The sequence below is a fragment of the Pogona vitticeps genome, chromosome 14, assembly GCF_051106095.1.
Source record: "Pogona vitticeps strain Pit_001003342236 chromosome 14, PviZW2.1, whole genome shotgun sequence".
Lineage (NCBI taxonomy): Eukaryota > Metazoa > Chordata > Lepidosauria > Squamata > Agamidae > Pogona > Pogona vitticeps.
In genome coordinates this window covers 2,207,606-2,235,333 of record NC_135796.1, presented here as the reverse complement: position 1 = coordinate 2,235,333, position 27,728 = coordinate 2,207,606, and the positions used below count along the sequence as shown (strand labels likewise).

At 53.2% G+C, this 27,728-nt stretch overlaps 2 protein-coding genes across 6 annotated transcripts in view; one reads left to right on the top strand and one right to left on the bottom strand.

Annotated features, from left to right (window-relative positions):
• SMTN (smoothelin) overlaps positions 1–17,689 on the top strand; it is a 66,050-nt gene extending 48,361 nt beyond the window's left edge. For 2 of the 5 annotated variants that reach the window (XM_072983635.2, XM_078381564.1), the window contains 7 exons: positions 1,839–1,991; positions 2,567–2,629; positions 5,199–5,262; positions 7,085–7,255; positions 7,946–8,069; positions 8,870–9,021; positions 16,162–17,689. In XM_072983635.2, coding sequence (XP_072839736.2) covers positions 1,839–1,991; positions 2,567–2,629; positions 5,199–5,262; positions 7,085–7,255; positions 7,946–8,069; positions 8,870–9,021; positions 16,162–16,312 — 878 coding nt within the window. In that variant the 3' untranslated portion in view covers positions 16,313–17,689. Of the gene's footprint in view, positions 1–1,838; positions 1,992–2,566; positions 2,630–5,198; positions 5,263–7,084; positions 7,256–7,945; positions 8,070–8,869; positions 9,022–12,367; positions 12,536–16,161 lie in introns of all 5 variants that reach the window. The other 3 variants (XM_072983637.2, XM_072983639.2, XM_072983640.2) reach the window with 3 other exon arrangements.
• A 1,244-nt stretch (positions 17,690–18,933) lies between these two features.
• SELENOM (selenoprotein M) lies at positions 18,934–25,929 on the bottom strand. Its single transcript, XM_072983167.2, has 5 exons — positions 25,684–25,929; positions 23,914–23,949; positions 21,856–21,890; positions 20,370–20,448; positions 18,934–20,084 (listed from the first exon to the last, which is right to left on the bottom strand). Exons 1-5 carry the CDS (start codon positions 25,843–25,845, stop codon positions 19,887–19,889), a joined length of 510 nt encoding a protein of 169 aa, XP_072839268.2. The 5' UTR covers positions 25,846–25,929; the 3' UTR covers positions 18,934–19,886.
• Positions 25,930–27,728: the final 1,799 nt, after the last annotated feature.

Sequence of the window (27,728 nt, the reverse complement as noted above, 5' to 3'; positions counted from 1 at the left end):
CCGTATCGAGTTTAACTTGCTTTCAGGTTTATCCTTCCATGCATCTTACGAACCAGGCAAACTTTACAAGCAGGAGAGGGCCCCCCCCCCAGGCTTGGAATCATCAGCGCGGTCTACCCTCCCTCCCCGGAAGATACTGAGCCCCCTGGGATTGGCGCTGAAGGCTAGGTGGTCGTCTTGTGTGTAGACGCAAATGGCAAATGTTTGGGAAGAGCAAATTCTAACCAGGAAGGTCGGAAAAGGAGGAAGATGGGTGTGAGCCGGTATGGAGAAGAGGTCTGAGTAGGCTCAGGAGACCTGGGTTCGAATCCCGCCGCCTAGAGTGGTCGTATAGACCAGATGGGCAGGATACAAATCAAATCAAATCAATTAATCAATTAAAAAAACCCTTTCAGGCAGGAAACTTGCCGAGTGACCTTGGGCCAGACCTACACACTCTGAGCCTCTCCTACCCTGCAGGGTTGTTGTGTTGATAACTGGGTGGGAGAGGAAAGCCCTGTGCAGCCAGGGAGTCCCCCGTTCCTTGACTGTACAAACCAAGCTCTGTCTAAACCCCAGGATGAATGTTGGTGTGTTCTTCATATACGACGTATCTTTCCTCTTTTGCTGTCTTCTACTCTTCTCCGCTTGCTCAGTTCTTAGTACCAGGGTGCTGCTCGTACACCCCACGCACGGAGACACAAGCAGACGTGTGCAGACACACACACACACACCAATTTGTGGCGAGTGTGAGTGTCCTTATTGTGCCTCTACCAGGCCCCATGTGACAGAGCCCTACAAAGCCCATGTCTCAGCTCCAACACAGTAGGAATGTTCGTGAACATTCCATAGCACCTCCTCAACCAAGCCAAGCAGATGGAGAGGGCTTCATTTGAATGAACTGACCCTGAAGAATTGAAAAGTTGCCCTTCTCCTCCTCCTCTTTTCCTTCTTCGGGCTTTCTTTGGTTGCCTCTATCTCTCAACTTAATGAACCCCCTGAAAGATTTTCCCCAAAGCCTGCGATGATTTTGTAAACAGTAAATGGAAATGAAGTCGGACCACACAGAGCCATGAGGAGCCCTCCTGTCCAAATCATCAAATGGCTTCAGATGGTTCTCCCGTTTCTCCTGAGTGTAAAGAGAAGCACCGATTAGTGACAAATGAGGTGGAACTCAGTTTTCTCCAGTGGCCTCTTACGTCCTTGCACGCCACGCACGTAATAACCTCTGGACAAACTGCAGGAATCCTCCCTGCCTGTGTACAGTGGTGGCGGTGGAGGTTGTAAGGGTTTTTTGACATGCCCAAGATATTTCATCTCTGCCTTGTTGTGGTAAACTCCTGCGTGACCTCCGGAGTAATCAGGTTATCATCCTCTACTCTTGCTTGCAAAGGCTCACCCAAAGACCTGGGGCCAAGCTCAGCGGCTGTCCTTTAGCCTGGCCCTTCCCCTGCAAGGTTGTTGAGGGGATAAAGCAGAGGCGGAAGGAAGCAAATTCTCAAATGCAGTGACTTTGTTAGGGTGAGCTGTCAAGAAAATACACATGCTTTTGATGTCTCCGGGGCTGTTCTTCAAGCTTGCTGGAAGAAGGAACGGGGAAAAGTGTGTGTGTGTGTGTGTGGGGGGGTTGCAGGTGTTTTATGCCCTATACCTTTGAAACAAAACTCAGTTCCCAGGTGGGAAAACCTGGCTTCTATCTTTTTCCAGAGGAAGAGCCGTTAATATGTACTTCCTTGAAAGCTATAGGGAATGGGACGAGAGGCAAATGCATGCCGTGTCTCGTGGCCGTGGCCGAGACGCCGGTCGTCCACGCTTTTGTCTATGGACTGACCCAATCTGGGGGGGCGTGTGCTTTGCAGACCAGCGGGAGAAAGAGCGCAGCCAGCGGCTGCAAGAGGCCAAGACCAAAGCGGCCAGCCACGCCACCGAGACCACCGCCCGCCAGAAGGCCACGTCGGCCGACGGATCAGCCGTCAGCACGGTCACCAAGACCCAGCGCCTGGTTCAGTCCAGTAAGGAGCTCCTTTTCTGTCGCTCGCTGGAAGGCTTCTCCTCTCTTCTGCTTTTCAACGGAACGGATCGGGCCCTGTCTCTCTTTCCTTCGCTGTGGCCTCACCCCTGGCAAGCACGACTTCCTACAGCTCTCCAGGGAACGCTGCGCCTGTACATCTCTCTCTCTCTGTCTCTCTCTGGGCGCTTTGTTGCATCTGGCCCCCTCTTTTCTTTCGGGTGACGTGCCTGCTCTTGATTCCCGCTGCCGCCTTTTAACCGTCCCTCCTGATCACCTTACATTGGACCGACCCGGCAAGGCGAATCGGGGCGGCTGTAAGCTGGGAAGGCTCACCCTTGGCTTTGTGGCATCATGGAGGGGATCGGACAAGATGGTTTAGGCGATCCCTTCCACCTATTCTGCTTTCCATACTAAAGCACCGCATGTTTGAGAAACAGCTGCAGAAGAGCGGTCCCAGCCCTTGCGTCTGTCTGGCTTGTGGGCTTTCTGGAGGTTTTGGGGAAACAGCCTGCTGGGTGAAGTTGCAGGTGGTCCGAGGTGATTTTTCTTAGGGTCCTTTTCTTCCTCTTGAACCAGATGATGGCAGCAAGACGTCCCGCACGATGATGATGGAGGCCAGCTACGTGAAGAGATCGGAAAGTAAGCCCCTTTCTCTGCCACCCTAGAAGAGCTAGAGGTCTTGAACGGGTGACACACATTCAGGTTCAAGCCCAGTCAGACTCTGGGCCGACTCTTTCTCTGGAAGCAGGGGGACTCTGGAAGCTAAGGAACTGTTTACGAGCAATGCAGTGGCTAGTTACAAGTCATCTCTGATGGGTAACAAGAGCAAAGTTACATTTGGGAAGTAATGGAATAGCAGGAAGCAAAGTTATTGGACTTAAGGAAAGAGTTACGTTTAATAACTTATTTTATTTTTATGGAATTGGCATACTGCCCAGCTTCATGAACCCCTACTCTGGGTGGTTTACACATTAAAAAACATAGCAAAATGATAACAAAAGTATAAATAAGTCCATTTAAATGCTTTTAAAGCATCGGCTAGCTACCAAACAGCAAACAATAGCCACATAAAATAGACAACGAGGAAAAAAAAAACATCTAAGAGAATTTAGCAGTTAAAAGATTTAAGAACCTAATCAGTGTTATTATTTAAGGGTTGTTAAAGGTCACGAGTCGGCCGCCAAGAGAAGGATGCCAGCAGCCTCTCTGAACAGCTATTAGTTTCCTCAAGATTTGAGGTTGCTTTCAAGTTTTAACCTTTTAAGGATGATTTAGGTCATATGGAAGGCATGCTCGTGGAGGGTTTCCAAGTTCTACGCTGGTCCCCTATCAGTTTTGCAGTTTTCTTCGGTTAAAAAAGGAAACAAGACCAAAAGGGACACAGCAAAGTAATTTTTTTCAGCTTGGGAGCAAATAATAGAGAAGCAGTTAAGGGGTAATGGAGATAAATTCTTTTTTAAAAAGTAACTTTCCAAGTGACGCTAAGGAGGCGTCCGGCGTTGATGTGAAAACAGTTGCAGAAGAGGGGGTGGTCACGGGGCAGGAGAATCATCTCGGGGGCAAGCTGCGGGCGCTCTTCTGTCCCAAGTATTTACGGGGGCTTCGTTTATTAAATGTCAATACGATTGTACTCCTCCTTGGTTCCTGTCCAGGCGCTCTCCGGCCGTAGGGAACTGGGCAGAAAAACGACTCCGCTGTTCTGTTTCTTATTTCCTTTTATAAACAGGCCAGAGGGCTGCGTTCTCCCTGCCCCTTTCTAAATTAAATCACAAAATCTGGAGATAGAGCTTAAGAGAATAGAGTTTCTCCCACAACTGGCATTTCAGTTGGCTTTTCTTCCCCTTCCCGTGTTCACCTTTTTAAGGACAATCCAGGCATAGGCACCGATCTGGGGGCATGTGTTCCCCCTCTTGTCTTCCCCCCCAGTCTTGATTTGTGGTGGCCTCATTTCCCTTCCCCACCCATATTAAAAGGAGACTGCAGCTCCGCCCCCCAGAACCCCCAAGTGTCTATGGAGTACAAACACTATACAGTGGTGCCTTGCTTAACGACGATAATCCGTTCCAGGAAAATCGCTGTTAAGCGAAAACATCGTAAAGTGAAATTTAAAAACCCATTGAAACACATTGAAAACCGTTCAATGCATTCCAATGGGCTAAAAACTCACTGTCCAGTGAAAATCCTCCATACGGCAGCCATTTTCGGTGCCTGTAGTGAGGAATCCATCCCTAAGCACAGCAGGGAGCCATTTTAAGCACCCAGCGGTCATTTTGAAAACCCGACGATCAGCTGTTTTTGATTGTCGTAAAGTGAAAATCGGTTCCCGAAGCAGGGAGCCGATCATCACTAAGCGAAATTCCCCCATTTAAACCATCGTTTTGCGATCGCAAAAACATCATCGTAAAGCAGATTCATTGTAATGCAGGATAATCATTAAACAGGGCGCAACTGTATTCTCAGAATTGCAGGATTCTGAGATGGGAATTCTTTTTTGGTAGAACCAACGGGAGTTCTCGGAATGGTGCATGCCTTAAAAAGCATTACGGGCAGAGTTGTTTTGTGCTTCTAGGAGTAAAGCGGTTAAGATTCAGAAATCTTTGCAGGTTTAGTTCAGATCCACTAGAAATCCACCAGCAAAATCCAGTCCACGTTCTCTTCCGAGTGCTGCCACCGTGGGTGTGGTTTGTGGCATGCACGCAGCCCTGTCTGGTTTGGGTCCGAATCTCCCCCTATGAGCCTCCCCAACCCTAAAAGTCTTGAGAGGAGGCCCTCCTCTCAGGCCCATTGCCATCACAGGAACATTTGACGGGGACACAAAGCAGGGCCTTCTCTGCGGCTGCTCCCAGGCGGCGGAATCGGCCTTTGGCCGACGGTCAAAGACCCGCCTCTTCATGCAAGCTTTTAATGACAATGCTCGAGTCCCTCGATGCTGGCGTTTTGCCTTCTCAGAGTGTGCTTTTCAAGTTTTCACTGTTTTCAATGACTTAATTGACTTTTAGTTGTTATTGAATTGTTTTTAATTATCTGTAATTTCTTTTATTTTTATTGTTCCTTGTTTTAACATTGTGAGCTGCCTTGGGGTCCCCTCGCTGGAAGAAAGGCAGCCTACCAAGGACCCCAAAATACACTGCAGTGCAGTGCAATAATTAATGGCTCATCTCTCTCTCTTTTTCTTTTTTTTGGCTCGTCTCCGTCTCTCTCCTGGTAGATGGCAGCACCTTCGTCCAGACCAAATCATCCTATACTTCCTCCTCCTCGAAGAAAGTGGGCAGGTGAGTCCGACGTTCGTCCCCATCAAGCAAGGCTTTCCTCTCCCGGCATCCGAGGGCTGCGGAGACATTTCAACAGCATCCCTCTCGGGGTTGACTCTCACGGGGCGGCTCTTTGTGGGATTCTTCTCCCCTGAGGACTTGGGGCAGACTTTTGGGGGTTTACGTTCTGGTTCTGAAGCGAAAGCACCGGCTTGTGGGGCAATTAGAGGTCCTCTGTTTCAGCATCCAGGTAGAGCATACCTGTCTGGACGTTTCGCTGCATCTGACCTCACAGGAAGTCGACCCAGGTGGACTGGAGTGTCCCCGTGGGGTTAATGCAGCCGGGCAGACCCTGGAAAGGAGGGGAAAGCGACCCACTGATCTTTGCTCACAGCCTGCCCCCTTCCACCTCCTTCCCAGAGATGGACCCAGAATCTAGGGAAAGGAGGACCCACGGTGGGGCCAGAGTGAGTGCTTGGAGCTCCTCTCCTGCAGGGGTTCCCCACTTTGAGTCACCCTCGTGTTCTTGGACTGCAACTCCCAGAATCCTTCACCACCCCATGTGCTGGCCAAGGTTTCTGGGAGCGGCAGTCCCGAGAATGACTGGGGGGGTCACCCAAAGATGGGAGCCGCCGCTCTACGAGATACAGTTCGCGACAGCTCTGGAGCCCAAAGGGCGCTGGTCCATACGCATGTTTATTTTTTGAGTTATAAATATCTCTCTTTTTTTCCCCACAACATTTTAAAAGCCGTTTATAGAAAAGATTAAAATAGGTAAACAAGGCATGCAAAACATGGGGAAAAGCCGTAACGTAGCATCAGAACCTCAAGAGAGAGTCAATTTCCTGCCTGAGCTGTGGTAAATAATAAAAACCCTTTATAAAACTGAAGTGGTAAGATTAGAATCCAGGGCTTCTCAGGTCCCTCGAAAAGGCAGAGGAACGGGAGCTGTCGGGTCTCCCTCGGAGCAGAGTTCCCGGGGGTGGGGATGCTGCTGCCACGAAAAGGGGCCTTGTTTCCTGGCTCCTCCCCCCCCAGATGATGCCTCAAGAGGGCTGAGCCCCAGATGCAGGCGTTGACAGTCCAGTGGGACTCTTGACCGCTGGGGTGGTGAGAGTCAGCCAAGGCACTTTGGCTGCCCTAATAATTGGGCGCCGTCAATTCTGACGTAGGATGGACCTTCCCAGGGTTTTCTAGGTAGAGAAGACTCAGATGTGGTTTACCTTTTCCTTCCTCTAGGGGGCAACCTTGGGACTCTGCAGCTGGCCCAAGGCCACCCAGGCTGGCTCTTCTCCCAGGAGGTCCAGTGGGGGGAATTGAACTCCCAACCTCTGGCTCCACAGGCAGAAACCTAAACCACTGAGTTATGCAGCCAGCATCTTGTCTATCATGTGACCTCCCCTTTTTGGCCCCTGGAAAACATTGGTTGAGATAGGGCACCATCATTGGGAGCTGATGCGTCGAGAGCCACGGTGAGGTCCAAACACCAGTAGGGAAGGAATAAGAAGTTGATGGAGATTTTTTTTTCCTCTCCTCCTTGGCCCTCCGAAAATCCCGTCAACTGGGTCCAAAACTTGCCCGTTTGGGCGACCCAGTTGCCGAGAACCAGCGTTTGCCTCTTGGGAGAGACGATTGCCACGGCCCTAGTTTGGCCGAATTTTGGCAGAAGACTCTAACCTTGGAACCCTTGGATTGGGACGTTCAAGGGGGGGCGGCGGTTAATTGTATCCTTCCCAGTCAGCCCCACTGTCCTTCCCCCCCGCCCCCAAAATCAGGAGCCATTTAGCGTTCCTGTTCCCGGCGCCTCTCACTTCTCCCTGTTTTTGCTGGCTGTCCCTCCCAGCATCTTCGAGCGAGAGGACGAGAGCCCTGGGCGGGCGGGCAGCTTGGCCGCCCTGGAGCGGCGCCAGGCCGAGAAGAAGAAGGAGCTGATGAAGGCTCAGAGCCTCCCCAAGACGACCACCTCGCAGGCCCGCAAGGCGATGATCGAGAAGATGGAGAAGGAGGGTGGGAGGTGAGCAGCTGGAGGCCGGCGGGAAGGGCGGGCGGGTGGTTGGTCTAGAACGGAAGGAAGAGACGGAGTGGATGGGCTGGTGAGTTAACGAGGCAGCATGATGATGATGTTAGAAGAAAACATGGGTCTTGGGAGAGGGAGCCTCTCACGGTCTTCCCGGAAGGTCCCAAGGCTTCTCTTTCTTAACATAGTTCTCAAACTGGGGGGGGGGGGGTTTCCCCAGGTGTTCCCGTACTACAACTCCCAGAAATCCCGGCCAGCACAGCTGGTGGTGAAGATCTCTGGGAGTTTGAGTTCAAGAACATCTGTGGGCCCAAAGTTGGCAACCAAGGTCTTAAAACAGGATCTAGGGTTGGCCTGATTTTTTCACCTCCCCAGGAGCCACCGAGGGTGGAGCCACCATCGCTTCCCCCACCCCAGAAAAAATAAAATTACACACACAACCTACAGTTGGATCACACAAGTTATTTCCCCCCCCCCCCGAAAAAAACAAGTAAAGGCTTGAAAAGACATTTTAACAAATATCTATTCTATTCTAAGCCCATAAAATGGGGGATTTTTCATTTCTTATTTTTAGGATATCCCTTCCCTGCCACAGGTGGGGAATAAGCCCTTTTAGTTGTAATAAAACCGTGCGAGGCCCCCCCAATTAGGGGACCCAGATCAATTCTCTCTGTTTTCTCTCCACAGCCCGGCCAACCCGGCGATGTCACGGGTCGCCGTCCAGCGGTCTGCGAGCTTTGGGGTCCCAAATGCGAACAGCATCAAGCAAATGCTGCTGGATTGGTGCCGCGCCAAAACCCGGGGTTACGAGGTGAGCGCCTCAAGGGGCATGCGCACCCGGTGGGGCTGCCCCTTTCCTCCTCGCCGCCTGGGTCAAGGCTGGGGAACCACGCGGGGGCCACGGATCCAACTCCTCCCCAACAGGTTCTTGAGAGCCCCCGTTCAGGCGGAGCCAGAGTCAAAAAGTTTCCCTGAAAGTTCTCACGGTTGGGAACGCCAGTTCCACGAGACGAGTTTCCAACTTTTGAGAACGGGAGCAAAGCCGCTCCCAAAAGCCAGCAAGGACCCAAGCAGCCTTTTTGTGAGACCGGCAGAGAACCTCTCTCTATCCGTCGATCCAGCCAGCCCCACCAGCCAGCCATCGGAGCGCTCGCCCTCTGGCTTCCTGTTGCTCGAGCCCATTCTTCCGTTTGGGGGGTCTCTGTGGCCAAGAACACCTTCTGCTGTGCTAGTGCATCACACCTTGTTTTCCGTGGTGTGACATGGAGGAGGGCTGCCCCCCCCATCAGATCTTTGTGATCTGGTCGGTTGAGGCGCTCCTTCGGTTCTCAGTGGTCCCCAAACCTTGGTCCTCCAGATGTTCTTGGACTGCAACTTCCAAAAGTCTTCACCACCAACACCTCTGCTGGTCAGGATTTCTGGGAGTTGAAGTCCAAGAGCATCTGGAGGCCCAAGGTTTGGGGACCACTCCTCTATGGGTTATGGGCTTCTGGGACGCCACCAGGAGGGGCCCGAGGGAGACCCTGGGCGGGCCGCGTTTGACCCGAGGCGCTGCCCTCTGCTCCCCTCGCCTTGACCCGTGGTCCTCTCTCTCCTTCCTTGCCTCGACAGCACGTGGACATCCAGAACTTCTCCTCCAGCTGGAGCGATGGGATGGCGTTCTGCGCCCTCGTTCACAACTTCTTCCCCGACGCCTTTGACTACGCACAACTTTCCCCCCAGGATCGACGGCATAACTTCGAGCTGGCCTTTTCGGCGGCCGAGTACGTATCCCATCTGACCCCCTCGGGACCGAGCCCATTATCCTCGGCTGGGTCCAAGTGCCCTGATGGGTTTGGCGATGCCCTGGAGAATGTTTGGCCCATGGGGGGGGCGGGAAGGTAGTGGGGGACCTCTCCTTAGAGCTGCAACTGCTTCCTGTCTGAGTGGGTGGCCCTGGATGAGATGGGAGGGTCGTCCCATTGAAGCCCCCGACAGAAACGGAATCTGCTGGGCTTCCACCTCGTCTTACGGCCCCACAGCGACGCTGGCTAAACATTACGGCTCTTCACGGAAAGCCTGCTGCTCTCACCATCTCTGAAAGTTCTCTACGCAGAAAAGCTCACTCCGCTTGTTTTAGAGAATTCTTCCATGTTTCCTGAATTGCAGATTTTTTAAAATGTCTTCTGGTGGCTTGCAGGGGGAGAGGGGGGACCATAACAGGGCAGTGAACATCCCCACCCCCCACCTTGGCCTACTGCTACCGATGCTTTTAATAGGCATCAGTCCATATGCTTGCGGCAAGCGTACGGTGATGGGCCCATAAGGAAACCTGTTTCTGGATGGCTTGTTAAAAGGATCTCAGAATCCTAGAATCACAGCATTGGAAGGGGCTTGTAAGGCCATCTAGTCCAACCCGCTGCTCAGTGCAGGAATCTAAACCAAGGAGGTCTGACAGACCCAGTTTTCTCCTGAAGGTCTCCAACATTCAAATGAGAGGTGAGCAAATTTTGGATCTTGGGGACCCAGAACCCCCCACCTGCCCACCTCTAATGGCAATGGAAGCGGAGTCCGATGCGGTTCCCGTAGGTTTCTCTATCTCCCCCAGATCCATCGCTCTCTACGCCCCGCTTGGGTGAGAGGACCCCGGGTGCCGTGCTGAGATGGGGAGGCAGTTGCAATGGAGAGCCGCCGACTGCCTGAGGGGGTGCATCCGTGGCCTGTCCGTGGCTTTGCTGTGGGAGCCCCTAAACGACCACCTTTTTGAGTTGTCTGGCCCGATGGTTGCCCACCTTCCAGTGTGTGGGGCGGTTTGGAAAGGGCCTGGCGAGAACTGCTCAAACTGCTGTTTTCTGGTGCAAGGGCTTCGGACGGCGCACTTTCTTTAATCCTTAAAAGCTTGAGCGTTGGGGGTGCCGGGGCAGCTTGGTGAGAGGGCCTCAGCAATGGGTTGGTCCCTGGGAGGGGGGGGCCTGGCTGGCTGGGCACCGCTGTGGCTGATTCAGCTTAGCCTCCCTTAGCCCAGCAGACAGGCACAGAGCGGCGAGGGGGTAAAAAGGCTCTTTCTTCTACCTTTCTTAGTTGAGACTCTATCTTCAGCCCCTCTCCCTGGTGCTTCTCCTTTCCTTTCTGACATGTCCTCTCAGGCCTGGGCTGTCCGCCCCTTCCTCACCTGAAAGGGGACCAGCAAATTCCTCGTGAGCCGTGTTGGACATCCGAGGTCCCCCACTTCACTTAGGAGCATTTTGGGACATTGTAGGATTTGGCACTCCCAAGAGAGAAAGAGAGAGGTTGGGTGAATCCCACAGACACTGTAAGGTCAAACTGACTTACCCACCTGAGGGCCCTTTTTTCTCCCATCTGTGTGCGTGCCCCCAGGGGTCTCAGAATTTGAAATAAAACTAGAGTTACCCTAGTTTGGGGCAGTTCGTGGAATTTGTGCAATTTGCAAAGTTTTGCAAATTGTTCGGTTGCCCACAAAACCCAGGCTAGTTTTGTGCAGGGGGGAAAAAAAGATGGTTTGAACAAAACAGGATTCTTGATCAGGAGTGCCAGAAGATTCCATTCCAGGGAGGAAGATGCCCAAGTTGGTCACCCTCCCCTGTCAGGATGGAAACAGCAAAGATTTACCATATTTTTCTGTGTATAAGACATCCCATGTAGAAGATGCCACCACTTTTCTAACCCAAAATTAAGATATCTAAGTGGGGCTTAGCAAGTGTAGGGGGAAAGGGATCAAAGCGCTGCAGGATTGCTTCAATCCCTGCTTTCTCCCTTCGTGCTAAGCCCAGTGGGGCTTAGAAAAAGGAGGGGGAAAGGGATCAAAGCAATTCTGCAACTGCACGATCATTTTGATCCCTTTCCCCCTTATACAGCCATGGGATTGCTTTGATTCTTTCCCCCCTCCTTTTGTTAAGCTCCATGGGACTTAGCAAGCAGAGGGGAAAGCAGGGATCAAAGCGATCCTGCAGCGCTTTGATCCCTGCTTTCCTTTTGCTAAGGATTAGCAAGTGGAGGGAAAAGCAGGGATCAAAGCCCTGCAGGAACAATTTGATCCCTGCTTTCCCCATCCACTTGTTTTTGTTCTCTCCTCAGCTTACTTCTGTGTATAAGACAACCCTCAATTTTTAGTCTAAATTTTTTATACAAAAGTATAGTCTTATACGTGGAAAATATGGTACATCCTTGATCTGGAAGACTGCCCCCTTCCTTGCTCCTGAGATACAAACTTTGTGGAGCTGGCCCCTCTGGGCCACCAAACCTCAGGCCCTTTTATAAATGCTGTTGAGAGCCAGATGTTCCCGTGGAACGGCTACCAACCCAGAGGGCCATCTTCATGCGGGCCCCGGGTGGCTCTCCTAGCCTGCAGGGTTGCGTGCGCCTGTGACTCCCACCTTCCTCTCGGCCCGCCTCTTCTTCCCCCCGGAAGAACCCGGTCCGTGGGCCCCGAGAGCAGCCGACTCCCTCCTCCCACGGCCCGAACTCCTGTGCTGCCGCAGCCCCTTCCCCGTGTCTCCCTCTCGGCTTCAGGCACTCCAGCTGTGCCGTGGCCCAGTTCCAAGGACGAGGCGAGAGCCGTTTCCCGCGGCCCTATAACCGCAGCCGTAGGGAAAGAACGCTTCGCCTTGGAATGGGCGCAAGAGCACCGCTCTTCTCTTGCCCTGTCTGTCTCTTCTCCTCCTCTTCCTCCCTCTCCACCTGTCCGTCTCGGCTTGTGTTCCGACCCGGAGCTGTGCTCCACCTTGCTCATGCCCGGCACACCTTGCTCCCGGCGACCCTTCTGTTGCACCCTTTCCTTGTCGGTCTCACTTGTATGACGTGCGAGTCCCAGCGTGTGTGTGTGTCTGCGTGCGTGTGTACGTGCGTGCCACAGCCCCTCCCGTGTTTGCATTGCACGTCCATCCCCGAGCATGTACATGGGTCTCACACAGAGAATGTCAATTGGATTTATGTTATCTCTTGTGTTTTTTCCCTCCGGCCTCTTCTTGTTTCTTGGTGACTCTCTCTCTCTCTCTTTCCCCCTCCCCGACCCCCTCCACTCCCCATCTGTCTGGGCTGCAATCACTGGCTATCTCCCCACTCCTGCCCCCCACCCACCCCCACCCTTCCCTCTCCCCCCCCCATCCCCAGGACACACGCGGAGTGCCCCCAGTTGCTGGACGTGGAGGATATGGTCCGGATGAAGGAGCCGGATTGGAAGTGCGTGTACACTTATATCCAGGAGTTCTACCGCTGCTTGGTCCAGAAAGGGCTGGTTAAAACCAAAAAGTCCTAGCCTCCCCTCTCTGTGGAGCTACGGTGAGAATCCTCGTCTTCTCGGTCCTTGCTTGCGGGGGGGCGGGGCGGCGCACGTGTGTGTGTGGGGGCCAGTGTTGCACTGGCAGACGGCAGCCATGTGTCCTGAGAACAAACCGACCTGTGCCGGGAGGCCAACAGTGAGAGAGCAGCCCGGTGGTGGGATCGGTTTGTATTGCCATCGTCCGGTTGAGCTGCAAAATCATTTGTGCACAGAAGGGTCCCAGCGTGCTTACGAGGGGCGCCGTGCGTCTCCGTGTCCCCGGACCGTCTTTGAGGTCACTTATCCCCCAAATGCCTCTGCGGCGTTGCCAGCTCTGGCGTTGGAACCCGCTCTGTTCCGAGCGGTGCAGAGAAGAGGTCAGGAGCAAGGCTCCCCGATCCGTCCCCTTGCGATGACGTTGCCCTGTTTTCCTCTGGCGGAGGCAGCAGGGCTTAAGGAGCAGGCCAGGTGAAGAAGGGAAGCCTCTTTCTCCTCTTCCCCCCACGCCGCCTCCTCCTCCTCCTCCTCCTCCAGCTCTCCTTTCTGTTTGCTCTGTCCTTATAAGTCCCGGAGGAGCCGAGGCCCTGGAAAAAGTGACTCAGGCCGGCCTTGTTAATGTCTCGGCCTCCCGGGAGCACGCCGGGTACACAGCCGGCTGAGCGGGCTAAACAATGGCTTTATAAGGGCAGCCCGGCTTTGCTCTGGAGGCTCACCCAGGTTTTTCCATCACCCAGGCTGCCTGCAAAAGAGGGGGTGGGGGGGGGTCCATTGTCAGTGACCTCTCTCGAGCCCCCCTTGTTCTCCGCATGGACTTCACCGGAGGCTGCAGAGAGGGGCAAGGAAACTCTTGACTCAAAGGCTTTTCGGAGAAAGGAAAAGATGAGGAAGCCGGATTCAGTCTGGATTCTATTTGGTGCTCAGTGGCATGATAAGCCGGCTTTGGAGAACTTTGCCATAGCTGGGGGAGGCCCTGGATGGTGTGGGACGACCAATGCCATTGTGCCTGATTTGGAGTCCAAAATCAGGGGGTCATCCCTGTGATGCTTCCTCCAAGCAGGGAGATTTCTCAAAGGTACTTCTCTCTGAGGCTGGCCAAACGGGTCTTCCCCACGAAGCCCACAAGCTAGGAGTTAAAGTCTGTAGATCTGTCCTGCTCTTTTCCCCCACCCCCTCCGGCCATGTGGCCACTGCCTTGCCGGCCCCGATTCTAGATCTAAGGATTCTGCTAAGCCATGGATGAGAAGTTCATCTCCTCCTCCATGATTCCACCTCGCCCGCTTCGGAAACCTGTCCCGAATCCTGTGCTTTTACTGGTTTGAATTCTTCAGCTCTTGGGGGTTGCCTTTCTGAATGAGGTGCTCGCTTGCACCACGGTGTAAAGGACGGGGGGGGGGGGCAGTCCACGCTAATTTCCCAGTCGACACGGTTCGCTGTTGTTCTCTGTAGTGGAGAAAGACGGGTGGGCTGGTGGGGTAAAAATCAAAGAATTCCCCCTAGAAAAAATGATCTTCCGAAAATAAGGAGAGCTAAGTTAAAGTTAAGCAGCCGAAATATAAGCACATGGGGCTCTAACCTGAATCAACCCCACTGCTCAGATGTTAATTCAAATGGGGTTTTCTGTTTTCGAGCCACGATGGATAACTTGAAGCCCCCCAGAGGTACGTAGCTGGCCTGCAACTTTCCCCCTAGCTAAGAGGATTCTGCCCCTGGTAGACCCAACGTTTTGAAGGGTGCTGCGTTGGGAGAAGGCGGTACGGGGTCACCAGTCATAAAACCGATGTACATTGGATGTATTTCTCATTGTGAGCCCCCCCCCACCAGCTGCCTCTGTTCTAGTTTACTGCAGCAAGAACCGCCCTGGACACATGTAGGACGAATGGGTTTTCTTCGGCTTAAGCCTTTGGGGGCACACGATGAAACCCCCAGAGGTGGGCTCCCCCATGTCTGGGTCCTCTCCGAACCAATATCGGTTTGCTTGTAACTCTGTCCTCTTTGCCAGGGATATTGGCAAGTCTTTGGAGGTCTGAGTCCCAAGTTTCCTATTAAAAACAAGTCGTCCCCCCAGAAAAAGGGAGGGGTGGGTAAGTTACGAATCACAAGTTGAATCCAAGTAATGGGGAGGGGGGGAATACAAGTAGACTTCAAGTCAAGTCACTGGTGTGACTTAAGCCTGACTTGACGGCGAGTCCCGCCACGTGAGTCCCCCTCCCTGCTATTGGCCGTCCGTTTCTGCCCCTGGTTCCTTTTCCGTGTACCCGGCTGGTGGGGTCATCAAGAAGCGCATCTCAACAACCACACCTCTGTAATTGCTGGCTTTTGCTTGCCTGCCTGCCAGCCCGGAGCGTTTGATTCTTAGCCAGGTTCTCTCTCACCCCCCCCACCCCCCCCAGATGTTGCTTCTGACTCCAGGGAGAAGTTCTGGTCTGGATCAAGGAGGGACGAGGGGAGGGAGAAACGGAGGGTGTCCAGCCCGTACTCCACTGGTCTCTGGTGGCAAAACTCAAGTACTGCTGGTTAGGAATGAATTGTCTCCAGTTTGCAGTCACGGTGCTGACGGAAGGCTTTTCTCGTTCCTACGGCAGACGCGAGGCTCATTGCAGATAATGAGTTAGCATGCACGTCTTGGGAAATTTAAATGACACCCAGAGGAAGGCTGGCATCGAGTGAGGTTGGCGAAAGAATCACAGAATCCTAGAATCGTGAAGGGGCCTCTTAAGGCCATCCAGTCCAACCCCCTGCTCAAGGCAGGGATACAAATCGAAGCAGGTCGGACAGAGGGTGGTCCCGTTTTCTCTTGAGGGCCTCCACAGCTTTTGGGGCGCTCACCTCCTCCCAAAGTAATTGGTCCCATTGTCGTACTGCTCTAATTGTTAAGAGTCCCCCCCCCCCCCCAAATATTCAGCCTAAATCTGGCTTCCTGTCACTTGAGCTCATTTTTGTGTGTCCTGCACATAGGAATGATCGGGAACTCCTTCCCTTCCATCTTTTTTCCTGAAGGCTAAAAGAAAGGGGAGTTTATTTTCCTTCCCGCCCTCTTGTTATTCGCTGTGGGGAGAGAGAGGGCAAAGACTATATAGACCGTTGTTTTGAGGTGAGGGTGATTAGTCCAGATCAGGGTTTTTTTTGGGGGGGGGGGCCTTGGTCCAGCCCCAGTCTTGAACCTCTAATAGAGTCCAGCCCCCTCGAAATGGATGGGACTTGTGAGTCAACCCTCCGACGAGCTCCCCAGATTTCTGTAGGTCTACTCTAGTTGTAAATGGGACCTAGCCCATGGAGGCAAGTCAACGAGGGTCGCTGTGAATGTTCTGTCCATTCTCTACCCGTCCCTACTTGCCCCCCCCCACAACCCTCCCGTAGGTCAGGCCAAACCAGGATCTCCTGGAAAGGCCCCCTTATTTTAAGAAACGCCGCACGCCAGGCCTGAACGTCTTCGTTTTCTCCAAGCAACGGCTTTGTCGCTAGCCATTGCATGCCTCTTAACCACCGGCTTGTCGCTTTTGGGTGGCTTTTCCTCCCTCCAACACTGTTGGGAGATGCTGGGACGGCGGCCGCCCCTCCTCATCCCTCTCTCCTCCTTTCTCCCCCTCTTCCTCCTCCTCGTGGGGTGCTTGCCGTGACGGCGCACTCTCTCTCTCTCTCTTTCCAGGATGCTCGTGGACTGCGTGCCGCTGGTGGACGTGGAAGACATGATGATCATGGGGAAGCGTCCGGATGCCAAGTGCGTCTTCACCTACGTCCAGTCCCTCTACAACCACCTGCGGCGCCACGAGCTTCGGATGCGGCAGCAAAGCTTCTAGCGCCTCCGCCCCCCCCTCCCCGGAGACCCCTCCTCTCCCCCCCCCAAACCCAGGAGCCCAGCCTCGCTTGGCTTCCCTCCCCCCCCCGCCCTCCAGGTGGGACTTTGGGGGAAGGAAGGAAGGCAGGACGTGCCCACACCTCTGGCCCCGATCCCTCCCTCCCCCTGGGAAGAAAGCTCCCTACAGTGAGATGGCCGAGGGGCGGTCCTCCCCTGCCCACCTCCCTTCCCCATCGCAGCCGGGCGGGGCAGGCGGCCATTTAAGCGAGGTGGGGGCAGTGGGGCATCTTGGCGCGTCACTTTGAGGAGAGGACCGGCGTCAGCGCCTCCTCGTTCACACATGCTTTTTATATTATTATTATTAATATTTTCTGTAAGTTATTTTCTTTTTTTAAAAAAAAGTTTTGTAGCCTGCACCCTGCGCTTTTCCCACCTCCAAACCCTCCCAAGCATGGCAGAACCCTCCACAGGGAGAGATCTGGATGCGCGCCATCGACGGTCTGTGCTTCAGACTCGCCACCGGAGTGTGTGTGTGTGTTGCTGTTGTTTCAAATGACACACACAAAGGCCCTTGTCCCTCCATGGAGGTCTAAAGGAGGGAGACAGAAGGTGCCAGTCCTTTACAAAGAAAACACGAGGCCCATTGGTGCTTCCTTCCTGAAGATGATGAGAGAGTAGAAGCCAGGAAGGGACCGTCCAGCACAGACCAGAGGGAAAAAAGGGGTCTTCAATGGAATCTGGCCCGTCATCCAGCCTTGTATTGCCATCTCTGACTGGCAGCTGCCTTTTCTAGCCCTTCCTGCCGATCTGCTGTCTAAAGACAAACCGGGTGCGACTCTACTTCGCTTCTGAAATGACCCCCTTTGGGTCTTCTACCGAAAAAGACTCTTGGCCTATCTAGGCCAGTATTGTCGGCTCTGACTGGCAGCCGTGGGTTCTCCAGAAATTTCAGGCAGAACTCTTCCCAAGCCGTGCTGGTGGTCCTAGTGCCCATCGGCCCTTTTAATTTTTTTTTTTAAAGAAACCACCGCGTCCCCAACTGCGCTCCATTCCAGCAACTGGGACCTCGCCTTGGACGCTTGGCTCCTTACGGTTCCCGGCTGGAAGGAACCTTCTTTCCATGAGACACAAACACACACACCCCGGGCATCCCTTTTGCAAGAGAGCGAATGAGGCAAGGCAGGTGGCGATGGTGGTAGGTCACGCCAGGAGGGAACGATGGGATCTGGGGTTACGGGCACACGTGGACCATGGGCTGGGCTTCTTCCGCTGCACCGCTGTCGGCTCTTGACCACGCGCCGGATTGTAACCATTCTTACACTAGCACAAGAATGTTGGTATCGGGCACCAGCGAGACAATAAAAAGGTTTGGATAGACCGATCCTTTCCTGCCTCTCCTTGTCCTGCCCTCATGCAGGGCCCGACTCTCCTTTCAAGGCTCAGGCGTCAAGCTGGCACCGGCACCCCAAAGGGAGGGGGTTTCTCCTCGGGCAAGGAGAAAGGCCTCTCGGAAAGAAGAGGTCGCAAAATGTCCCCCCCCCCCGGGGTTTTCCCCTTCCAAAAATGCACCCAATTCCATCTGAACGTCTGCTACTTAACACTCTGGATAGCTTTGGCTCGTCGGTTCTATCGGACTGAAATAATTTGGCGTTATCGAAGCAGGCCGAAGAGGTTGCATCTACAGTGATGTTGATTTTTCTGGACAAATACGCTCCGGGGTCCGCCTGGGAGCACCTTTGAGGCTCCTCAGCCACCCACCGGAGGTGGTCATGGTGGACGCGCAGCTGTGGGAGCCCTTGATTCCCCGGGACGTGGCCGTCTTGATTTGTGCCTGGGGCACAAAGCGGGTATCAGAGTATGAAGGAAGCATGCTGCCTTCTGGATCTCTTCAGCCCACATTTAGGAATGGGAGGGGGGTCATGTGCAGCTATTCTCCCCACACTGGGTTGATCTCGTAATGTTATTACCCCAATTGGGTTTTACCATTTCCAAACCCCCCCCCCCAAACTTCCCAGGACTTGGGAGACCCAGGAATTTGAATCCAAGTCCTGCACAGTCTGTCCACAGCATCATGGTGGCTTTTGACCTTATAGAACTTCAGGTCTTATTTCCAAAGTGCCCCGCAACGGATCAGTTTATAGGACGGGCACCCTCCGCATGGCCACGAATTATACTAGAATACAGAGAACGGATAATTCGGCAGACCATCAAGATACCTTCATGGCAAATGCAGGCTGGGGGAAAATGGCAGGTAAGGTCAAATAAACTTGTTAGGGTAGAAACATGGTAGATTGAGAAGGAGCACCCCACGGCCCTTGGGTTAGAAGCCTTGTGGAAATGATCCACGTGGGCTTTTGCAAAAGGGAGCGATCCTTTCCTCCTGGAAGCAGAAAGACTGGCAGGAAAAGAAGCATGGGCTCCCTAATTTCGGGCTCTCTGCCTGGGGCACAGCTCAGTTCAGCCCTGCTTATGCCCGGCAAGCACCCTCTCGAGAGAATGCCCCAAGGTGAGGGTCACCCCGGGTGGAGGAAAGGGGCCCGTCCACCATCCGGCTGGTCTTCAGGGAGGTCCCGACTGGAGCATTCTGATCCCAGAGAAGCAACCCAAACACACACACCAGCATTATGGACAAGCAGGACTTTTTAATGTTTTAATACACAATTGAAGAGGGTTTTTTTTGGGGGGGGGAAGTGGGTCATATTTCCCGGCATGCTTTTGCTCCTGAGCCGGATGGGACACTTTGTTGATCGGCCCTCTGCACCAGAGTTTTCTGCAAAGGGCTTCATCCTGTCCCCGGCCCATGGAGCTCAGCGGCGGGGGATTAAAACCCACAGCGACCCGTTCTTAAGACGGGGTGAGAGAGTGGAGGCGGTCTACGGTGTGAGCGGAAACGAAGGCATTTAAGAGCACTGGTGCAGCAGGACTCGCCGGGGGACGGAGGGCGGGCGATCTTGCAAATGGAGGGGGCAGCCTCGAGAATTCATCTCCGGAAAGAAGTGGGGCAAGGGCCAGCTTCTGTGCCACCAGACCTGGCTTGACGCCACGTGGTGGCCACTTGGCCCAAGCCACCGTAGGGCGCAGCTGCTTCCAGATGGCGGTTCGTACAAATGTTTAAAGGTTTTTTTTTTTTTAAATGAAACCCAAATTTGGCAATGGCAGTGAGGCGAACTGGAAGCTGGAACTTGTAGGAGGCGTGTCCCTCGGCCTGATTTCAGGAAACGCTATCCTTCCCTTATTTTGCATCATCTCCGTTGTCGAAAAGCTGACGCCCTATACTTTGGACAAAACGTCAGCCGGTAGCGCACAAGCGTGTCCAAGCATGTCTCTGCAACAATGAGGACTAGAAACGGATGGTGTTTTCTCCATGTGACGGGCTACATTTGCAGCCTATGCTGTGTTCTTTGGCTTAACTTCCCTCCTGCAGCCCACCCACAGCCCTGCTGGATGGATCCTGCACCAACGCATCACCCAGAATTAAAAAAACCTGATCTTCTTGCTGACCCACCTGGGCCCGGAGGTCTTCTAGAACGCCCAGATCTCTAGAGCCCGGAGGTTTTTCTAGAGCGCCCATCTCTCTAGAGCTCCTCGCCCGTAGCCCCCTTCTCCTCTGGCCTGGGGTTCTTCTTGGCTTCCTCGGAGGCCGGCCGGGGCTTGGCTGGGGCTTGCTGGAACTCCTCCGGGACGGGGCCGTCGGGGGTCTCCTTCCGGTAGAAGCCCAGCTCCTGGACCAGGTGGTTGATTTCCTCCCGGGTCATGTCACTGAGGGGGATCCTCTAACAAAAAAGGAAGGACCAGTGGCAGGAACTGGAGCCACTCGGGTGCACTGAGATACCTCTGGTGCCTCCTCCCCTCCCACCAACCGGAATGGAGTGGAGCAGAAGCCCAGCTGGCTGGCAAGTCTCCAAAAGAGAGGCCCGCCCTGCCAGACCGGTTTGCCAGCCCCACGGGTTTCCTTAGAACCCGTCACAGGACGGGCTCCTTTGCCTGGCACGGCCCTGACCGCTAAACCCCTTTTTGGTGGGTTATGCCAACTGCAAGGGTGATAAATCTGCTCTCACCTCCAGCTCTCTGTATCCGGAGCTGAGCAGCACCAGTTCAGGATCCGCCCCGGCAAGGTGTTTCATGACGAGGTTGTGACTGAGAGAGAGAGAGAGTTAAGGAGGCTGGATTGGGCCTTTGTGGGCACCGTTGCAGGAAAGTGCAGAACATCATCCTCTAGGCCTGCGGTGTCCCGACCGGGGGTCCCCAGGTGTTCTTGGACTACAACTCCCAGAAGCCACTGGCTGTGCTGGCCGGGGTTTCAGGTTGAGCAACCCCTGATTCTCTGCATTTCAGCTCTGTGGCTGCCCCTCTTGATTCTCACCAGTCGTGACCAGTAGGGCCACTGAATTAAATCCGGATGGAACCTGAGCACTTTTAAATGGCCTCTTCAATCAAACCACTGCTTAGAGGCAAAAACAGGGAATGGGAAGTCTCTGGAGGCTGCATCGCCCCCCTCCCTGCTCACTTTTGGGGAGGGCTCAAGCAAGCCCCTCCTGGCTCTGAAACCTGCGCATTCCCTGATCCAACCCTCGGCTTCTTCAATCGCCTCCAGAAAATCCCTCGTGAACCAGAAGATTTGCCTCAAGCCAGAATCGATCTGAGAAAGTTAACTTTTCCAAACCATAGGGCTCAAGGTCTCGACTGGTCACATAATCACTGGAGATTCTGGGAGGCGTAGTCTAAGAAAAATAAATTGCCGGACAATAATATAAGAATCCTGTGCTGTCAAGTCACTACAGTGGTGCCTCGCTAGACAGTTACCCCGCATGACAGTTTTTTCGCTAGACATTGGCTTTTTGCGATCGCTATAGCAATTCGCAAAGCAGTGATTCCTATGGGGGAATTTCGCTGGACAATGTTTGGTCCCTGCTTCGCAAACCGATTTTCGATAGACGACGATTTTGACAGCTCCCTCCGCACTCGCAAAACGGGTGTTTTCAGGACCTAAGCTTCGCAAGACAGCGATTTAAACAGCTGATCGGCAGTTTGCAAAGCGGCTTTCCTATGGCCGGATCTTCACTAGACAGTAACAATTCTTCCCCATTGGAATGCATTAAACAGATTTCAATGCATTCCATTGGGGAAATGCTTTTCGCTAGACAATGATGTTGCTAAACAGCGATTTCAGTGGAATGGATTATCATCGTCTAGCAAGGCACCACTGTACTGATTTATGGCAACCCTTTCTAAAGGTTTCTCAGTAAAGAAGACTTGGGAGCAGTTTCTCCTTCCCTTTTTCTCCTTCCCTTTTTCCCAGGTGGCCCTGGGACTCCTGTGCAGCTGGCCCAAGGCCCCCCAGGCTGGCTCTTCTCTCTCTCGAGTCGTCACAGGGAATCAAACTCCCAACTTATGCCTCCTCAGTAAGAGACCTACCCCACTGAGCTCTCCAACCAGCTACCTTGCCCAGTTCCAAGCCTCTGGACCTGGGTCAAGGGTGTCCCTTTTCCCCCTCCTCCTTCCCGCTCCAAGGCTTAGGAACTACATAACCCATGAGAAGGATACTAAAGAGGAAGGTCTTCCGTGATAAAGGCCTTCACCTGGAAGAGAAAGAAAGAGAGAGAAACAGTGTGGAATTCAGTTGCTCATATATACCGGCTCCGTTTTACTTCTTTAATGCCGGGGTATTCACACCAGTTACTGTACCACCTTGACGCTGGTTTTCTAGTCGAATCCGAAGGAATCCAGAGCTGCTCCCTTTGGTGCGGGGCTTAGCGTTATTCCCTGCAGCTCAAGGACAGGGCGAAATAAAATCGTGCTGAATTTGTGCTGAATTTGGTCGCTGACGGCGAAAAAGATTATCCGAATCCCATGCAGGGCTTTGTGCTTCCATCACTCCGGCTTTTGCTCTCCTGCCTCTCCCACCCTCGTTTGGGCGTGGGGGAAAGGGTTGTGACAGCGTGCCAGAGTGGGTGTCAAGAGCTGGAAACAAGGCCCCCTTCTTGCATCCCCCAGATCTCTCCCTCTGTGGGGGGGGGGGAAACCCCTGCAAAAAGCATCTGGACACAGTGGCTTTGCAATATCACGGAGAAGAATTTCTGACGTTCTCGTTCCCGAATCTACAAAAATACAACCGGCAGCAGGCTTTCACGGCGACATTTGGTTTTGATTTTTAGTGGGTTTTGCTCATTTCAAAGTTCTTGGGTCCCATGAGCCAAAAACCAACGTCCCGAAGCTTCAGAAGTTGGCCGCCCTTAGATTAGACCCTGCCCTTATCCCGTAGGCCACATCCGGCCTGAGAAGCCGACAGCCCTGAGCTATTTTTGTAGGCCAAAGTTTCATCCCTGCTACTAAGTTTGTAACGCCAGAAAAATCTATGCCTTTCCCCCCTCCCGGCATGTAAGAACTGTAAACTCAAATCTTCCAGAAAGTATGCTTTCCCCTGAAAACTGAGATTTATATTTATAAAGTTAATTTTTTTTTCTTTAACCACAGCAGCAGACATGGGAGAACCTCTCTCTACCCCGATCTCTCTGGGTCACAAACCCCAAATCCGAATTCTCAGATTTTTTTTTTTTTTGTAATCTCTAAATAAATACCTCTGGAGTTCCTGTCAAATCTAATTTCACCCTCAAAGCTGGGAGACTACGCATCCTTAGTCCCCATGGAATCAAATGTAGCATTTTAAATAACCCCTTAAAGTTTTCCGGGCAAATCAAATGGGTCTCTTCAATTCTACTCACAACAAGCCTGCAAAAACAGCTGACATGAACATTATAACACTGGAACTAGGGATGGAAAAAAGGGGGCTAAGATTATAAAACGGGGGAACACCCTTCAGCATTAGCATCATCCTGTGGAAATTCTCTGCTCTGCTGAACAACAGCCCTCCCTTTTATGGATTGATTTTATTTTATTTATTCACCCCCATCCAACTAACCAAAGGGCACCCGGGGTGATTTTACAACGAAACGGAAAGCAAAACAGTCAACCGAACTTCTAATCGTGAAACCTCAATACCAGTATAAAGACGAATACAATGCAAGAAATCATAATAAAACACAACAACAATATTAAAACGTTTAAGCCTTTTAAACAGCAGCCTTACGATCTTACTGGCTAAGAGTTTAAGTGGGTGAATCAGAATAAAAATACCTGTCGGAAGAGCCAAGTTGTTAAAAAGCATCTTAAAAATTGCCAGCAAAGGGGCCAGGCGGATATCCGGAGGAAGTTGATCCGAGAGTCGGGGAGCAGCCACCGAGAAGGCCAGGTTTTCTCCCTCTGAGCTACTCCCGGGGTCAGCATCCTCCCACGTCCGGATGAAGCCCCTTCAATTCAAAGGGCAACCCAGTCTAAGAGCGGCTTAAAGAGAATGCACCTCAAAGAGGGAGGAGATCCGGGCCCCATCATCCACCATGAACAACACCTGGGCGAGCCATCCTCCCCACTCAGGTGAGAGGCCTGGCTGTCCTTTTTCAAACCACAGGGGGGAAAAAATCGTTTCTAATTCTGCACCGCGCGCTCTCAATTTGCCGATTTAATTTTCTGCAAATCCTCCTGGATCCTCTTTTCGAAAAGGGGGGGGGGGCGGCACGAGAAGAGCAGAGCTTAAGCCAGGCCTACCTCTTTCAGGCGGTTCAGCCGTCATCCTCCACAGCTCTGCAGGCAGGAAAAGAGAGAAGAAAGGAGATTTTTAAATGGGGGTGTGTGTTTGCGGCACATATAAGCCCCTTCCCGTCCCTAGCAAAGACATTTTCCACAATACAGCCAGGCTGCTACATGGAGAGATGCATACATCCAGCCTAAGACTTAGCTTTTGTCCTGTTGTGTCTCCCGGCACCTTATTCAGATAGACTGCTGCTGACCATGGAGGCCCCGCGTTCTCCACCACCAACCCCAGACCCACGGCCGTTACCGTGGGATCCAGCAGCTATCGCTGCTGAGTGATGATGGGGAATGGCTTCTCGTGGGACAGAAAAGACAAATACCCCATTCCTGCCCCATCAGGAAGGGGAAAAGTGCCAGCTTGCGGGGTCACACAGGGCCACTCAATGCTCAAGCCGGCTCAGTGTGCTTGGGAAGAAATATCCCTGCATCGCACAGAGAAATGTGGCCTTTATTTTTTTCAAAGCCATTTTAAGAAGGCCTCGAGGGAATTCATGCAAACCGAGCCAGATTGCATTTAATTGGATTTGAGCGAATTTATCTATTTTAAATATTTTTACCCCGTCTTTCTCCTTAAAAGGACGCAAGGCGGAGTACGTCATTAAAAGGACGATATTTAAAAGCTTTAAAAAAGCAGGAAGTATACAAATATTTGAAAAGAATCAAAACAAGGATCCTATTAAAAACGGTAAACGAAACTAATATTAAAAACACATTTAAAAGCAACTGATTTCATTCAGAAGAGCCGGGATGGGGTGGGGCTGGACAGGAGGTTGTTATAACTCGGCCACAGGACTGGATATTTTTTTCCGCCCGGGCGCCTGGTATCGCCTTCAAATTTTTGCAAAATTTGTGCGCTGCTTTCACGCTGTTTTTATAGCTGTGTGGCTTTGTGGCGAACACAGAAACACACCCGAATATTGCCAAACTGCCGCCCAAACGATGCCAGACACCCATTCGAATTGTGGGCTACTTTGTGCCTTGAACCCCCCTTCTTTTGCGCCTCCCCAGTCCAGAATGGATGTCCCCCAGACCCCTAACAACATCCTGCCACCCTCATCGCCAACCAAGCGTTTCTCAAAACCCCATAAGCATAACCCGCCCTCTCCCACGCTCTCTCTCTGGGAACTGGCCCTTGCAGGTAGACTGCCTCTAACGCTAGAGGCTCTCCTTCAGCTAAATGTTAATCTGTATTTCCAGAACCGAAAAGAATTCAGGTTTTGAACCACAACTCTGCCATGCTGACAAAGGGGCTCTGGAAGCTGCGGTTACTCCTTCCCCCCCCTTTCCCCCCCCCAGTCCCTTTTCCAAGATCCTTGTAGACCCAGCACTCCCCCATAAATGCCAGCGATGTCCTTGCCGAGGGTGGGGGTCCTCTTAAGGAGAAAGGGCGGGAATGAATGAATGAATAAAATAAAATAAAATCCTGACACACACACACACATACCCCTCTCACCGGTTGCTTTCCGTGGTTGGTCAAGGGCCCTCCGCGCCCCACATTTATCCCCATTGCACCCTGTTTCTATAGGAACTGGGAGGGAAGCTTTAACCCCCATGCTCCCCCCCTCCTGTCCTACCCCTTTGACCCAAGGCGCTCTGTGCATGCTCGCGGGCACCGCCTCCTGTTGACGCTCCAGACCCCCCTCCAGACCCCATTTCCTGCGCCCCCCAACCCCGCCCCCCAAGGGGGTCTCCAAACCAGGCTGGGCGGGCCGGAGGGGGGCTCACCTCCACCTTCCCCCTGGCCAGCCCCTCCAGGCGGCGCCAGTCGACCTCGAAGGCGCGCAGGGGGCCCGGCCAGACCCCCGCCAGCAGCAGCAGGAGAAGCACCAGCCTCGGCGGCCACCCAGGGGGAGCCCCAGGCGGCGTCCGCGGCAGTAGCCCGGCCATCGCGCTCCGAGCCGCGACCAGGCGCGCAATGGGGGCCGCCCTGCCGCCGCCGCCGCTGCCACGTCAGGCCGGGAGGAGCCCCGGCAGAGAAGGCGGAGGAGGCGGAGGCGGGTCGGGCCAGCCTCCTCCGGGCGCCCGAGGGGGAAAGGCGCTGCCGGGAAGGGCCGGGCAGCATCCTCAGCCAGCGCGGAAGAATCCTTGGGGGTGGGGAGAGGAGGAGGAGAGACGACAACTCCCACCCTCCCGTCCCCGGCAGCTTGGACTCCAGCTCCCATCGCCGCAGGCGGATTTGGGGACGCTCCTGTTTTTTTTTTTTAACTCCAGTGCCCAGCATCCCCGTTTTTTTGAGGGGTGGGCCTGAGGCTTTTTCACACCCGGGGAGGGGGAGAGCCACCGTTTCAGTGCTGCTGGAAGGCAGCCCCCCCCCCGTTGTGGGTGTGCGGGGGGGGTCGGGGAAGGGGATACAGAAACACCCAGAGTTTGGGTTAGGGAAAAAAAAATCATCCTTGTCTCCAATGGTTTGTTGAATGGGATTTCGGTTAGAATGTTTCATATCCGCCCTTCTTGTTACTTTGAAATGGATGTTGAATATAATGGAAGGTTTGTTTGATCAGGAAGGGTTGTCGGTTGTTCTATTCTATTGGGACCCGCCCAGAAGGGGCCCTTGGCCAAATCAATACAGTACATGTTTTCTTTTTCTTTGCTCCCTTCCCTCTTTCCTTTCCTTTCCTTACAACTCAGAGTCCCCAGAGTCCCCCTTGCAGGCCAAGCCTTCTGAAGCTCAGGACAATTTGGAAGCCCCCCAGAGAGGCTGCTCAGAGGCTTCCAATTTGTTCCAACCCCCCAACCCATGGGGCTGCTGGAGTTCCCTGTCCCCCCTCCCTTTGCCATCTCCCCCCACCCTCTGTGCTTGGCAGAATCCAAGGTAGGACCCTCAAACAGATGACCTAAACCCTTGGTAACACTCCTTGGAGTGTCTGTCGCAGCTGCCGTTTATCCCCCCCCTCCCATAAACCAGTGTAAAAGCACAACGGTGGTGATCAGACCCGTGCAGTTCAAAGGAGAAGTGTATAAACGTGCGCCTTCCTATGTGCATCCGTGCCGCGTCGAAAGGCTGCCGGAAGGATGCAACGTTCACAAAGTCTGGGATAAACTAGCAGAGACAACTTATCCTCCAGAATCTATCCCATAATAGCACACAAACACCCCTCGTTTCCCCCCCTCCCCACCTACTGAGCACCTGTCAAAGCCTGATTAGAGACTGACACAGATAGGGCATCCCTTAAATTATTCACACTTTGGTCTCGGAGTGAAAACGCAAGCAAGATTTCAGAGGACGATCAAAGGATGGGAAGGAGAATAAAGTTATTATTAATTTTTTAAATGGCGAAGAGAGAGGATGGAGATGAAGCCGAAGCAACCCTTCAGAGGCTGATGGGGGTGGCTTTTCTGGCATCAGGAGAGAGTTGTTTTTGTTTTTAAAAGGATGCTCCATCATCATGCCGGAGCCACCAAAACCCCACCTCTGCCTCTCTCGTGCAAGGAAGGCCTTGCACGAGAAGATATTTGGATCTGTGCTTTTGAATCCTCACCTCTCTTCCCATGCAGTAAAAACAACAGCAGTTCAGAGAATGCATAGAGGACTCAGGACTCCTCCTCATCATCCATGTGCTGTCAAGTCAGTTCTGACTTCTGGTGACCCTTTTCAGCATTTTCCAGCAGATAAGACTCAGATGTGCTCCCCCCCTTCCCCTCTTCTGGGGGTGCCCAGGGATTGTGTGCCGCCGCTGGCCCCAAGGCCACCCAGGTTGGCTCGTCTCCGGGGAGGAAGAAGCAGGAATCGAACCCCCAGCCTCCGGCTCCGGAGACGTTAACCACTGAGC